Source organism: Lepidochelys kempii, chromosome 7, assembly GCF_965140265.1.
Source record: "Lepidochelys kempii isolate rLepKem1 chromosome 7, rLepKem1.hap2, whole genome shotgun sequence".
In the NCBI taxonomy this organism is placed as follows: Eukaryota; Metazoa; Chordata; order Testudines; family Cheloniidae; genus Lepidochelys; species Lepidochelys kempii.
In genome coordinates this window covers 120,330,167-120,343,522 of record NC_133262.1, presented here as the reverse complement: position 1 = coordinate 120,343,522, position 13,356 = coordinate 120,330,167, and the positions used below count along the sequence as shown (strand labels likewise).

Sequence of the window (13,356 nt, the reverse complement as noted above, 5' to 3'; positions counted from 1 at the left end):
TCACTGTTTACCCCTTTTTCCAAATCATTTATGAATATATTAAACAGTATTGGTCACAGTATAGACCCCTGGGGGACACCACTATTTACCTCTCTCCATTCTGAAAACTGATGGTTTATTCCTACCCTTTGTTTCCTATATTTTAACCAGTTACTGATCTACAAGAGGACTTTCCCTCGTATCCCATGACAGCTTACTTTGTTTACGAGCCTTTGGTGAGGGACCTTGTCAAAGGCTTTCTGAAAATCTAAGTACACTGTATCCACCGGATCACCCTTGTCCACATGCTTGTTGACCTCCTCAAAGATTTCTAGTAGATTGGTTAGGCATGATTTCTCTTTACAAAAAACATGTTGACTCTTCTCCAACAAACTGTGTTCATCTGTGTGTCTGATAATTCTGTTCTTTACTATAGTTTCAATCAATTTGTCCGGTACTGCTGGGATCACCTCTGAAGTCTTTTTAAAAAATTGGCGTCACATTAGCTCTCCTCCAGTCATCTGGGACAGAAGCTGATATAAATGATAGGTTACATATCACAGTTAGTAGTTTTGCAATTTCACATTTGAGTTCCTTCAGAACTCTTGGGTGAATCCCATCTAGTCCTAGTGACTTATTACTGTTTAATATATCAGTTTGTTCCAAAACCTCCTCTAATGACACCTCAATCTGGGACAGTTCCTCAGATTTGTCACCTAAAAAGAATGGCTCAGGATGGAGAATCTCCCTCACATCCTCAGCTGTGAAGATGGATGCAAAGCATTCATTTAGTTTCTCCGCAAGGGCCTTACCCCCCTTGAGTGCTCCTTTAGCATCTCAATCGCCCAGTGGCTCCACTGGTTGTTGAGCAGGCTTCCTGCTTCTGATGGACTTAAACATTTTTTTGCTGTTACTTTTTGAGTCTTTGGCTAGCTCTTCTTCAAATTCTTTTTTGGCCTTTCTAATTATATATTTACACTTCACTTGCCAGAGTTTATGCTCCTTTCTGTTTTCCTCACTAGGATTTACCTTCCACTTTTTAAAGGACGCCTTTTTGCCTCTCAGTGCTTTTTTGACTTTGTTGTTTAGCCACAGAGGCACTTTTTTGGTCCTCTTACTATGTTTTTTAATTTGGGGAGCTTGAAACATCCTTCACCCGTACTAAAATCAAATATTGCAACAAATCAGTGCTCACTTAGGGCTCTATAGTTGTCACCATGCTGCACACCGGGGCCACTGGGAACTTCATGGCAACAGCAGAGATAGGACCCAGATCGTCCTGCTCCACAAACACTGGTATCTATCACCTATCATTAGCTGTCAGTAGCATGGAGCCTATGACAAGCCGTTGATCAGTTCTGATTCTATCCAGTACAGAGCCGTGGAGGACATGGAGATGATATGCCCTCCCCCCACCCCCCCAAAAAAAAGAATCAATACAAGTTACAGTAATTATGAATTAAAGGCATCTGTTAAGAATAGAATCATATTAACCTAACAACATATTAGCTCTCAAACTTTTTCAGAGCAAGACCCGCAATGCAGTAGATTATCTCCTGGACCCATCTTCCATCCCATCCATGATCCTCCATCTCTGCCAGTTGTGGTGGCATAAGATCTCTAGGGAAAGTCATATTTGGAAAGTATTAATTTATTTGGATCTGTCTTTTTATACAATTTACAAGCTCGAAACAAGGAGAAAAGCCAGTAACGTGTCCACTAAGCTGTAGTCCGTGGGCCATGATTTAAGATCATTTAGTAAGGTATTAATTTTAATGTCACAAAGGACCAAATTCCGCCACCCCTACTCACGATGGTAGTACCTTAGTCTGTGAGCAGCCCTGCTGAAGTCAATAGGACTGCAGCACCTAGCACAGTGGGGTCCTAGTCCATGACCCTAGATGCTACCGCAATAATAGCAGAATCTGCTCCAGGATTGGAATGTGAGACACATTTCCCATTTGCTTTCAGTCACCTTAGAAGGTGGAGGGATTTCTTTTGATGATTCCTGGCATTGCTTCTAATCCTTTGTAAAATTAATATTGCACTATGTTTCTGTAAGCAATTCAAAACAAAACAAACAACAAAAGAACATATAAATAATTACACAGGCTTTGAAAACAGAAATTAGGGACACAATAGGGAAGTCAAATGTCAGGCCATGCGTCAGTGGAATAGATCCTGTGATAGCCCCCTAGCTATCTGACTCACAAAGAGAATGAAACATATGGTTGCTTTTCTGGTGCACAAACAGGGATTCAGATTAACAACAAAGAAAGCAGGAGCGATAATCCTGCTAGATCCAGGCCTCGCTGAGTCCTGAAAGCTATAGTGCATTCTGGCTGTGAAAGGATAGAACAGGGTGCAGCAGGATGGTATTTTCCCAGAAACAACCCAGAGGGACCTGAAAGCGCACGTCAAATATCCTATGCCTTTGCCCCTATGTATGTGTGCCCCCCAAGCATCCTGCATCACCCACTTACCTTTAGCATCACAATTCCCTTTGTTGCATCACTCACTATTCCTCTGGCATCTCAATGCTCCCACTCAGCAATGAGTTGTTCAGAGGACAGCAGCACAAGAAGAAGGGGGGAAGGAAGGGGGGAGTTCCATCAACCAGTGAATCTTTCACAGCTACAGGCCAGTGTTCAAATAAACCTGCAGAGAGACAGTCGCCTTCTGGCTTCAAGCTGGCCACATGGTGTCCTTATCTTCCCCCTCACACCTGACCTTCTAATCATCTTAGAACTTTGCAGTTATATGGCCTTTCTGGGGTGTTAAAAGAGGAGGGTTATTTTATAGGGCCCCCCAGGGGGCTCAAGTGTCAAGCAATGAAACATGTCAGGCTAACTTACAGCTACCAAAGGATTTGGTGGGAGTGAGTTATGAGGCAAAGGAGTAAATTATGCGTGGAAGTCAGAGCCTATGGCAATGGCTCCTGCTGCTGGTAGAGAAGGGTTGCTATGGGGAGAAGCGGGGGGAAATTATTCTCATTGGTCAGAGCCTGGTAAAAGTAGAAATAATTGAAACCAACTCATCTTACAGAGTAACAGCCGTGTTAGTCTGTATTCGCAAAAAGAAAAGGAGTACTTGTGGCACCTTAGAGACTAACCAATTTATTTGAGCATAAGCTTTCGTGAGCTACAGCTCACTTCATCGGATGCATCAAAAAAGCTTATGCTCAAATAAATTGGTTAGTCTCTAAGGTGCCACAAGTACTCCTTTTCTTTCAACTCATCTTAGATACCCCCAAATGTTCTTGAACTGGGAGACCAACCAGGGAACAAAAGCAGTGACAGGAGGACCTAGGGGGAATCAAAATGGGCGGCTTGGTGGGCAGGTAATGGAGGGAGCGAATCAAGATACTGGAATACAGCAAAAAATAAAGTAAAGCAGGTGTCTGCATGTTAACATGAGATTTCCCTCACAGCAATCTGGTGAGTGGCCAATAAGGTGGTGCTTGATCGGAGTTGTGACAAAGGGTTTTGAAGATCTGGCCCTAGGTACAAACGGAACAAAGAAATGGAAATCTCAGAGGCCAGCACTGCTACAGGGACAAAGTCAAGGATGTTTTGTTGCTCCAGAGGCAGAATCTTGCAGTCCATTGGGGAGATGCTAATAAATGATAGGTTGAGTTTGGTGTCAAGATTGTAGATTTAACCGTAGGACATGATTTTCATAGTTATTTACATGGATTTTAAGAAAACCAAACAAAGTAGGTCATTGTATACGTAGCTTAGAATAGCACTTAGCACCCTTAACTCTTAGCTACTAGCTCACCAAAACCTTTATTGGGGAATTTTTATTATAAAAGAGGGACACCAACTGGCAGACCTACTAGGTAGTTTATGATTTGACTGTATGAAAATGGTAATGGGATATGGTACGTCTTCTCACCTCTAGGTTACTGGCTCAATTCCAGTCCAAGACAAAAGTGATCATAGGTTGTTACCATTTGATATCTGTTCTGTGTCTTGTGTGCAAGTGAGTAGGAAGGTTCGGTCCAATTTCTAATGGACAAGTGCTCATATCACTATTTAATTTGGGAATAACAAACAGAATTGACAAAAAAATCAAACACAACAAGAAATACAGTATATCATAGATAATAAGGCTTCGTAAGACTAGATTTTAATTGGTAAGTGTTGATATCACTGTACACTGATAAATGGATGAAAAAACATTTCCATGAATAATAATCAAAATTTACAAATAGGCAAAGTAAGAAAATTACTGCTTGAGAACTTATTAGAGTTTGATTTAAAGATGTTTACTTCGTGTATGTTGATATGTGATGTTAACAGTTGAACAGTTATAAACTTTAACTTTTTGAATCTCAGTGTCTACTGTCAGTAAGTTATTGTCTGACACCTGCAAAATTTCCCACAGGTGCTGAAATTTAAATAGATAAAAATTCAAAACATTCTTTACAATGAACATTGATTTTATCTGTCAAAATAACAAGAATAAAAATAAAATTCTGCCATGCCTACAAATAATCAAGCAATCAGAGAACCCACAATATTTACCAATGACTAGACACAAATCAGACTTACTTTTACTGACAACATCCTGCTCCTTTTAGCACTGCAAAACTGACACAACTATGGGAGAGCAAGCTGGATTCTATTCTGCCCTGTACAGAGAAGGTTAAGGGGTAGCTTGATCACAGTCTATAAGTATCCACATGGGGAACAAATATTTAATAATGAGCTCTACAATCTAGAAGAGAAATTTATAAAACAATCCATTGGTTGGAAGCTGAAGCTAAACAAATTCAAACTGTAAATAAGGTGTAAATATTTCATAGTGAGGGTGACTAACCATTAGAACCTTAGGAACACGGTGGATTCACTGGATGTTTTTCTAAAAGATCGACTCTAGGAATTATTTTGGGGGAAGTTCTCTGGCCTGTGTTATACAAGAAGTCAGACTAGATGATCACAATGGTCCTTTCTGGCCTTGGAATCTATGAGCAAACCAATTTCAGTAATATTCTACTTACAGAATCCTTATTAGTACTGGTGATGGTGTATGAGGCTGATAGAACACAGCTGGATTTCCACATCCCAGGGGAATGTTCAGTGCCAGCCATTAGAAAAATGAGATTTTGATTTGTAGTCTTAGCAAATTTCAGACCAAATCCTGCTCTCTCAACTCACATAAATCATCCTGTTAATTCCCTGTCAATCTATTTGTAAGAGTAAAGACAGCAGAATGTGAACCCACATATGGAACCTCAATCACACTTGCATATTAATTAGACTATTATATATCAAATATTTATTAATTCATTTTTGTAATAAGCTTTGGAAATGTAAAAGGCTGTAAGGCCTGAGTATTATTAATTGCTATTATGGTGGTAGCCACCACATCATTTTGGTAGTACAGTGCCACCTAGTGATTTTCTTTCCTACAATGCAAAGGTATAAAAGAACACACAAAAACCTCTCTCTGTTTTCTGTTATTTCTTCTTCTTATCCTTATTTATTTTATCATGCCCAAAGGAGTGATATGCACTTTACAGCAAATACATAGTCATAGTCCCTGTCCCAAAGAGCTTACAATCTTCTGGGTGATGTTATGATGAGATTTTACTGCACCTTTATATTTCTGCAGAGGCCCATAAATCCTTCCCTGTCTGAATAATGGCTTATCACTTTTATGTCACTACAATTTAAAGTACACATTAAGTTACTGCCTTAGAGCTGTGACCTCAAATAAGTCACTAAGCAAATATTTCTATTGTAGTCACCAACCATCGCCTGCACACACACATGGAGATCTACTGTCCTAGATTTCTCTTTTAAGCTAGTTGAAATAGCTGATTCTGCCACCTGACTATAAACTATTCATGTCAACTGAGCCAAACCAGCATTGTTACAAGAGGAAACAAATAATAACACCTTAAATGAAATAAAACATCTTGAATCAAGTTCATTCCTGTTTGGAATGGAATCCCACCATGATTGCACCTGGCATCTTATGTTTGTGTTCACATGGTCCAGAGAATTTTGGCTCTCACCATCATCTATAATTTCAGAGGGACATAAATGGAGGAAACTAATAATAGCTCAGTTTAAAACTAGATTGAGAGGGTGTGATGCTGGTAGACCAGGTGCGAGCTCATGCCAAGGCCCCTAGGTCTCTCTGAACACTGACAAATGCATAGCTGTAAACCAGTCTGACTCACCTGTGTGTTAGCATTGTTAAAATTGATGTTAATTGTTCAATGTGTTCAATGTTCAGACATGATGAAATGCTTGTAGGATGCTGCATGTATTGATGACACTTATAGCAGCTGTAGCCCATGGTATAAGGTTATATTGCATGTTTGCATTGTGAACCTCTGTAACTGTGTAGCTCACCAAACAGGAAAGAAGCATTAATTAATGTAAAGTGCTGGGCATGCACACAAGAAGACCCAATGAAACCAAATGAGCCACTGTGAAACATCAAAGGACAGAAGGACTTTGTTGATTGCTGCCCCCCCCCTTCTACATACACCCGTGAAGAGGAGACAGGCATGCACACTTGTTTCATCAGTTTGAACTCTGGGGGAAGGAACTGTAACTCTATGCTGCTTGGAATTTGGCAAGGGCAATATTTCCAAGCATAAGCAAGGGATCCCCAATCTGCTTAGCTTGGGTTAGCTCTAAAGGACATAGAAAGCTTGCATACCACAGCAATGTCTATTACTTTTTGAAACCTAAGACTGTAACTCAGTTGGGTGTGTATGTTTATCTGCTTTAACCTTGTAAATAACTCTCATTTCTTTTTCCTAGTTAATAAATCTTTAGTTAGTTTATTACAGAACTGGCTACAAGCATTGTCTTTGGTGAGAGATCTAGAGAGGACAACTCACCCAGTGTAAGCGACTAGTTCATTGGGACTGGAAGTAACTTGGACATTATTGTGATTTTTGGTGTAAGAGACCCTCTATTGCAAAGACAAGTTTGCCTGGGTGGCAAGATAGATCAGAGTGCCCAAGAGGACTGTCTGTGACTCCATGTTAAGGCTGTTATAATACTTGAGGAGCTCACACTTGTTACTTGGTGGATGAAATCTAATTATAGAGCACACAACCAGCTGCCTTTCCCCAAGTTGGGGGGATCCCTTAGGTCCTCAGTGACAATGCTCTGGGTTTGACAAATGCTGCAACCATGCAGTGCCACCATTATCCAAAGCCATCTAAGGGGAGGAGATGTTGTTTCCCCGATTTACACCTTAGGAGCTGGGAGTTGGGGAGGCAGCAGCCAGGAGACTATCCTCTACACAGCTGGGTTAGGAGGTGAGGGGAATCGGCTGCGTGTGGGGACCCTGGCTCAAAGGAGGGCAGGCATGGCCCCTGAGCAAGGGCAATGAGGGTGTCAGGTCCTGCCCTATCTAACATGTTACTGCCCAGTCGGTGTGCTTCTTCCTGTTTCCTTGCCACCTGTGACCCCCCCCCGAGTCCCACCCCCTGTCTTCCCCACCTCCTGCCCTAATGATCCCCCTAATCACATTTCATTCCTCACCCCAACCTCCCTCCCTCCTGCTCAACCAACCTCCCGGCTGCCCCACCTCATCCCCTGCCCTGCCCCATCCCAACCCCCCTGCCCTAGTGACCCCCCGCTGCCCCACCTCATCCCCTGCCCTGCTCCATCCCCACCCCCTGCCCTAGTGACCCTGCACTGGCCCACCTCATCCCCCGCCCTGCCCCATCCCAACCCCCTGCCCTAGTGACCCTGCACTGGCCCACCTCATCCCCCGCCCTGCTCCATCCCAACCCCCTGCCCTAGTGACCCTGCACTGGCCCATCTCATCCCCCGCCCTGCCCCATCCCAACCCCCCTACCCTAGTGACCCCCCGCTGCCCCACCTCATCCCCCACCCTGCTCCATCCCCACCCTAGTGACCCCCGCTGCCCCACCTCATCCCCCACCCTGCTCCATCCCCACCCTAGTGACCCCCGCTGCCCCACCTCATCCCCCACCCTGCTCCATCCCCACCCCCTGCCCTAGTGACCCCCCGCTGCCCCACCTCATCCCCCACCCTGCCCCACCCCCACCCCCTGCCCTAGTGACCCCCGCTGCCCCACCTCATCCCCCACCCTGCTCCATCCCCACCCCCTGCCCTAGTGACCCCCCGCTGCCCCACCTCATCCCCCACCCTGCTCCATCCCCACCCCCTGCCCTAGTGACCCCCCGCTGGCCCACCTCATCCCCCACCCTGCTCCATCCCCACCCCCTGCCCTAGTGACCCCCGCTGCCCCACCTCATCCCCCACCCTGCTCCATCCCCACCCCCTGCCCTAGTGACCTCCCGCTGCCCCACCTCATCCCCCACCCTGCCCCACACCACCCCCTGCCCTAGTGACCCCCGCTGCCCCACCTCATCCCCCACCCTGCTCCATCCCCACCCCCTGCCCTAGTGACCCCCGCTGCCCCACCTCATCCCCCACCCTGCTCCATCCCCACCCCCTGCCCTAGTGACCCCCCGCTGCCCCACCTCATCCCCCACCCTGCTCCATCCCCACCCCCTGCCCTAGTGACCTCCCGCTGCCCCACCTCATCCCCCACCCTGCCCCACACCACCCCCTGCCCTAGTGACCCCCGCTGCCCCACCTCATCCCCCACCCTGCTCCATCCCCACCCCCTGCCCTAGTGACCCCCGCTGCCCCACCTCATCCCCCACCCTGCTCCATCCCCACCCCCTGCCCTAGTGACCCCCCGCTGCCCCACCTCATCCCCCACCCTGCTCCATCCCCACCCCCTGCCCTAGTGACCTCCCGCTGCCCCACCTCATCCCCCACCCTGCCCCACACCACCCCCTGCCCTAGTGACCCCCGCTGCCCCACCTCATCCCCCACCCTGCTCCATCCCCACCCCCTGCCCTAGTGACCCCCCGCTGCCCCACCTCATCCCCCACCCTGCTCCATCCCCACCCCCTGCCCTAGTGACCCCCCGCTGGCCCACCTCATCCCCCACCCTGCTCCATCCCCACCCCCTGCCCTAGTGACCCCCGCTGCCCCACCTCATCCCCCACCCTGCTCCATCCCCACCCCCTGCCCTAGTGACCTCCCGCTGCCCCACCTCATCCCCCACCCTGCCCCACACCACCCCCTGCCCTAGTGACCCCCGCTGCCCCACCTCATCCCCCACCCTGCTCCATCCCCACCCCCTGCCCTAGTGACCCCCGCTGCCCCACCTCATCCCCCACCCTGCTCCATCCCCACCCCCTGCCCTAGTGACCCCCCGCTGCCCCACCTCATCCCCCACCCTGCTCCATCCCCACCCCCTGCCCTAGTGACCTCCCGCTGCCCCACCTCATCCCCCACCCTGCCCCACACCACCCCCTGCCCTAGTGACCCCCGCTGCCCCACCTCATCCCCCACCCTGCTCCATCCCCACCCCCTGCCCTAGTGAGCCCCCGCTGCCCCACCTCATCCCCCACCCTGCCCCACACCACCCCCTGCCCTAGTGACCCCCGCTGCCCCACCTCATCCCCCACCCTGCTCCATCCCCACCCCCTGCCCTAGTGACCCCCGCTGCCCCACCTCATCCCCCACCCTGCTCCATCCCCACCCCCTGCCCTAGTGACCCCCGCTGCCCCACCTCATCCCCCACCCTGCTCCATCCCCACCCCCTGCCCTAGTGACCCCCCGCTGCCCCACCTCATCCCCCACCCTGCTCCATCCCCACCCCCTGCCCTAGTGACCCCCGCTGCCCCACCTCATCCCCCACCCTGCCCCACACCACCCCCTGCCCCAGCAGAGAGCAGAGGGGGCGGGGAGCCGGTTGCTAGGAGACGGGAGGGGCGGCCCGTGTACACAGCCGCGTCCCGGTAGCCGGAGCCGCCGGAGCCGCCCAAACCCGCCCCCTCCGGCCCCCCCGCGGGGACCCGCCGACCCCCCCCCCGGGCCAGCGCCGGGCCGGAGCCCCTCCCGCTCCGCGGCAAGATGAGCGAGGTGAGCAGCCCCTCCCCCGCCAGGCCGGCCCCCTCCTCCCCCCATGGTACCGATCCCCCCGCCCGGCCCCCCCCGGTCCCCCAACGCGCGCCCCTCTCCCCCGCCCAGCCCCCCCGCTCCGTCCCGCGCGCCCCTCTCCCCGCCCAGCCCCCCCGCTGCACCCCCCCCGCGCCCCTCTCCCCGCCCAGCCCCCCGCTCCCCTCGCGCGCCTCTCCCCGCCCAGCCCCCCCGCTGCACCCCCCCGCGCCCCTCTCCCCTGCCCAGCCGCCCCCTGCGCCCCTCTCCCCTCCCCAACCGCCCCTGCACTCCGCTGCGCCCCTTTTCCCTGCCCAGCCCCCCGCTGCACCCCCCGCGCCCCTCTCCCCGCCCAGCCCCCCGCTCCCCTCGCGCGCCTCTCCCCGCCCAGCCCCCCCGCTGCACCCCCCCGCGCCCCTCTCCCCTCCCCAACCGCCCCTGCACTCCGCTGCGCCCCTTTTCCCTGCCCAGCCCCCCGCTGCACCCCCCGCGCCCCTCTCCCCTGCCCAGCCGCCCCCTGCGCCCCTCTCCCCTCCCCAACCGCCCCTGCACTCCGCTGCGCCCCTTTTCCCTGCCCAGCCCCCCCGCTGCACCCCCCGCGCCCCTCTCCCCTGCCCAGCCGCCCCCTGCGCCCCTCTCCCCTCCCCAACCGCCCCTGCACTCCGCTGCGCCCCTTTTCCCTGCCCAGCCCCCCCGCTGCACCCCCCCGCGCCCCTCTCCCCTGCCCAGCCGCCCCCTGCGCCCCTCTCCCCAACCGCCCCTGCACTCCGCTGCGCCCCTTTTCCCTGCCCAGCCCCCCCGCTGCACCCCCCGCGCCCCTCTCCCCTGCCCAGCCGCCCCCTGCGCCCCTCTCCCCTCCCCAACCCCCCCTGCACTCTGCTGCGCCCCTTTTCCCTGCCCAGCCCCCCCGCTGCACCCCCCGCGCCCCTCTCCCCTGCCCAGCCGCCCCCTGCGCCCCTCTCCCCTCCCCAACCGCCCCTGCACTCCGCTGCGCCCCTTTTCCCTGCCCAGCCCCCCGCTGCACCCCCCGCGCCCCTCTCCCCTGCCCAGCCGCCCCCTGCGCCCCTCTCCCCTCCCCAACCGCCCCTGCACTCCGCTGCGCCCCTTTTCCCTGCCCAGCCCCCCCGCTGCACCCCCCGCGCCCCTCTCCCCTGCCCAGCCGCCCCCTGCGCCCCTCTCCCCTCCCCAACCCCCCCTGCACTCCGCTGCGCCCCTTTTCCCTGCCCAGCCCCCCCGCTGCACCCCCCGCGCCCCTCTCCCCTGCCCAGCCGCCCCCTGCGCCCCTCTCCCCTCCCCAACCGCCCCTGCACTCCGCTGCGCCCCTTTTCCCTGCCCAGCCCCCCCGCTGCACCCCCCGCGCCCCTCTCCCCTGCCCAGCCGCCCCTGCGCCCCTCTCCCCTCCCCAACCCCCCCTGCACTCCGCTGCGCCCCTTTTCCCTGCCCAGCCCCCCCGCTGCACCCCCCGCGCCCCTCTCCCCTGCCCAGCCGCCCCCTGCGCCCCTCTCCCCTCCCCAACCCCCCCTGCACTCCGCTGCGCCCCTTTTCCCTGCCCAGCCCCCCCGCTGCACCCCCCGCGCCCCTCTCCCCCGCCCAGACCCCCCCGTGCCCCTCTTCCCTGCCCAGCCCCTCCCACCGCCTGCTCCCCCCTTGCACCCCTCTTCCCTTCTCAGCGCCCTGCTCCCCCTGTGCGCCCCTCTTCCCTGCCCAGGCCCTCCCGTCTCCTTTCCCAGCCCCCTGATCTCCCCATCTTTCTCTGCACCCTCCTTGCTTTCCTTTCCCCTCTCCCCATCGCACTCTTTATCCCCCTCCCTTCTCTCCTCCTCCCCATCCCCTCCCCATCACCCTCCTCACCATCCCTTTGCTCTCTCCTCCCTATCCCCTTCTCTCCACTGCTCTCTCTGTCCTGCCCCTTTCTTCATTAGAATCTCAGCCCATCCCAGCCTGTGGTTTGGGGCTCCTGCTCCAAGGGTCACCCAATCTAAGTGTCCCCAGGTGCCTGACCATGGTGTTTAAAGTACTCTGAGAAAAGACGGGGATGTCTGTCATAATCTGGGAGCAGCAACTTTGATAAGATTGTGCTGAAAATGTGCCCTTCAGCAACCCAATTAATAAAGACATTCCTTTGCTGGGTCTGGCACCCCTTGCGACCCACTCCTCCTCCCTATGAGAGCAGCGCAGTGGGCTGAGGTAACAACAACAAGTCCCGGTCATTGCAGGGTGGGATTTCAAACCTGGGATCGCTGGAGCTTAGTGTATGAGCCTCTACTGCATGAGATAAAAGCCCCATGGCCCTTAACTAATGCTGTAGCAGTCTCATTACTCTCTAAATCAGGGGTGGGCAAACTATGGCCTGGGGGCCGCATCTGGCCCTTCAGACGTCTTAATCTGGCCCTCAAGTTCCCACTGGGGAGTGGGGTCTGGGGCTTGCCCCGCTCCGGCGCTCCAGCCAGGGAGCGGGGTCAGGGGCTTTCCCCGCTCTGTGCAGCTCCCGGAAACAGTGCTATGTCCCCCCTCCAGCTCCTACACGGAGGGGCAGCCAGGGGACTCCACACGCTGCCCCTGCCCCGAGTGCCGCTCCCGCAGCTCCCATTTGCTGGGAACCGAGGCCAATGGGAGCTGCAGGGAGGGTGCCTGCGGACGGGGCAGCGCGCAGAGCTGCGCCTCCGCATGGGAGCCAGAGAGGGGACATGCTGCTGCTTCCAGGAGCTGCTTGAGGTAAGTGCCACCCCGAGTCTGCAACCGTGACCCCCTCTCGCACCCCTGCCCCAGCCATGATCCCCCTCCTTCCCTCTGAACCCCATGGTCCCAGCCCGGAGCACCCTCCTGTGCCCCAACTCCTCATACCCAGCCCCACCCCAGAGCCTGCACCTCCAGCTAGAGTCCGAACCCCCTTCCAAACCCCAACCCCCAATTTCGTGAGCATTCATGGCCCACCATACAATTTCCATGCCCAGATGTGGCCTTCAGGCCAAAAAGTTTGCCCACCCCTGCTCTAAGTGGTCTCGATGCCACTAGAGGGGACAGAACACTACACCCAGGAGGTGTGTGGGTTACACTGAGGCTTTCTGCACAGCTTTAATCCAGATCTAGCTGAGGACAAACCCCTTTGCAGTTCATTGTGCTTGGGCCTTTTCTTGTCTTCTGCCCTCTATTTGAAACTTTGCCAATGTAGATTCTTGAAGCTCTGGGCAAAGGAAATACTGGGGCTGACCAGACTCTGACATTAATACTGTTTTATTATACTCATCCACGTCGTTTCGTTTTCATATATGCATTTCTATCAGCAATTAAAATGTTGCAGAGTTTTAAATTATTTGAGAGGCTGATCAGGTGGCGGAGAAGAATCTGCTTGTTGGTGCACCTGAAGCTATTTCTGAGGAAGACAGAAAATGATGTAAGACACACGTGGTGAGAT

At 53.8% G+C, this 13,356-nt stretch overlaps 1 protein-coding gene across 6 annotated transcripts in view; it reads left to right on the top strand.

The window, feature by feature from the left end:
- The first annotated feature begins 9,780 nt into the window (after window positions 1-9,780).
- The window catches only part of CFAP58 (cilia and flagella associated protein 58), a 450,792-nt gene continuing 447,216 nt past the window's right edge, over window positions 9,781-13,356 (top strand). For 5 of the 6 annotated variants that reach the window (XR_012160075.1, XM_073354431.1, XM_073354433.1 and 2 more), the window contains exon 1: window positions 9,781-9,926. Coding sequence is in view for 4 of the 6 variants with exons in the window: in XM_073354431.1 (XP_073210532.1) it covers window positions 9,918-9,926 (9 nt within the window). In the remaining 2 variants the exon portion in view is untranslated. Of the gene's footprint in view, window positions 9,927-13,279; window positions 13,350-13,356 lie in introns of those variants that run through there. The other variant, XM_073354432.1, reaches the window with a different exon arrangement.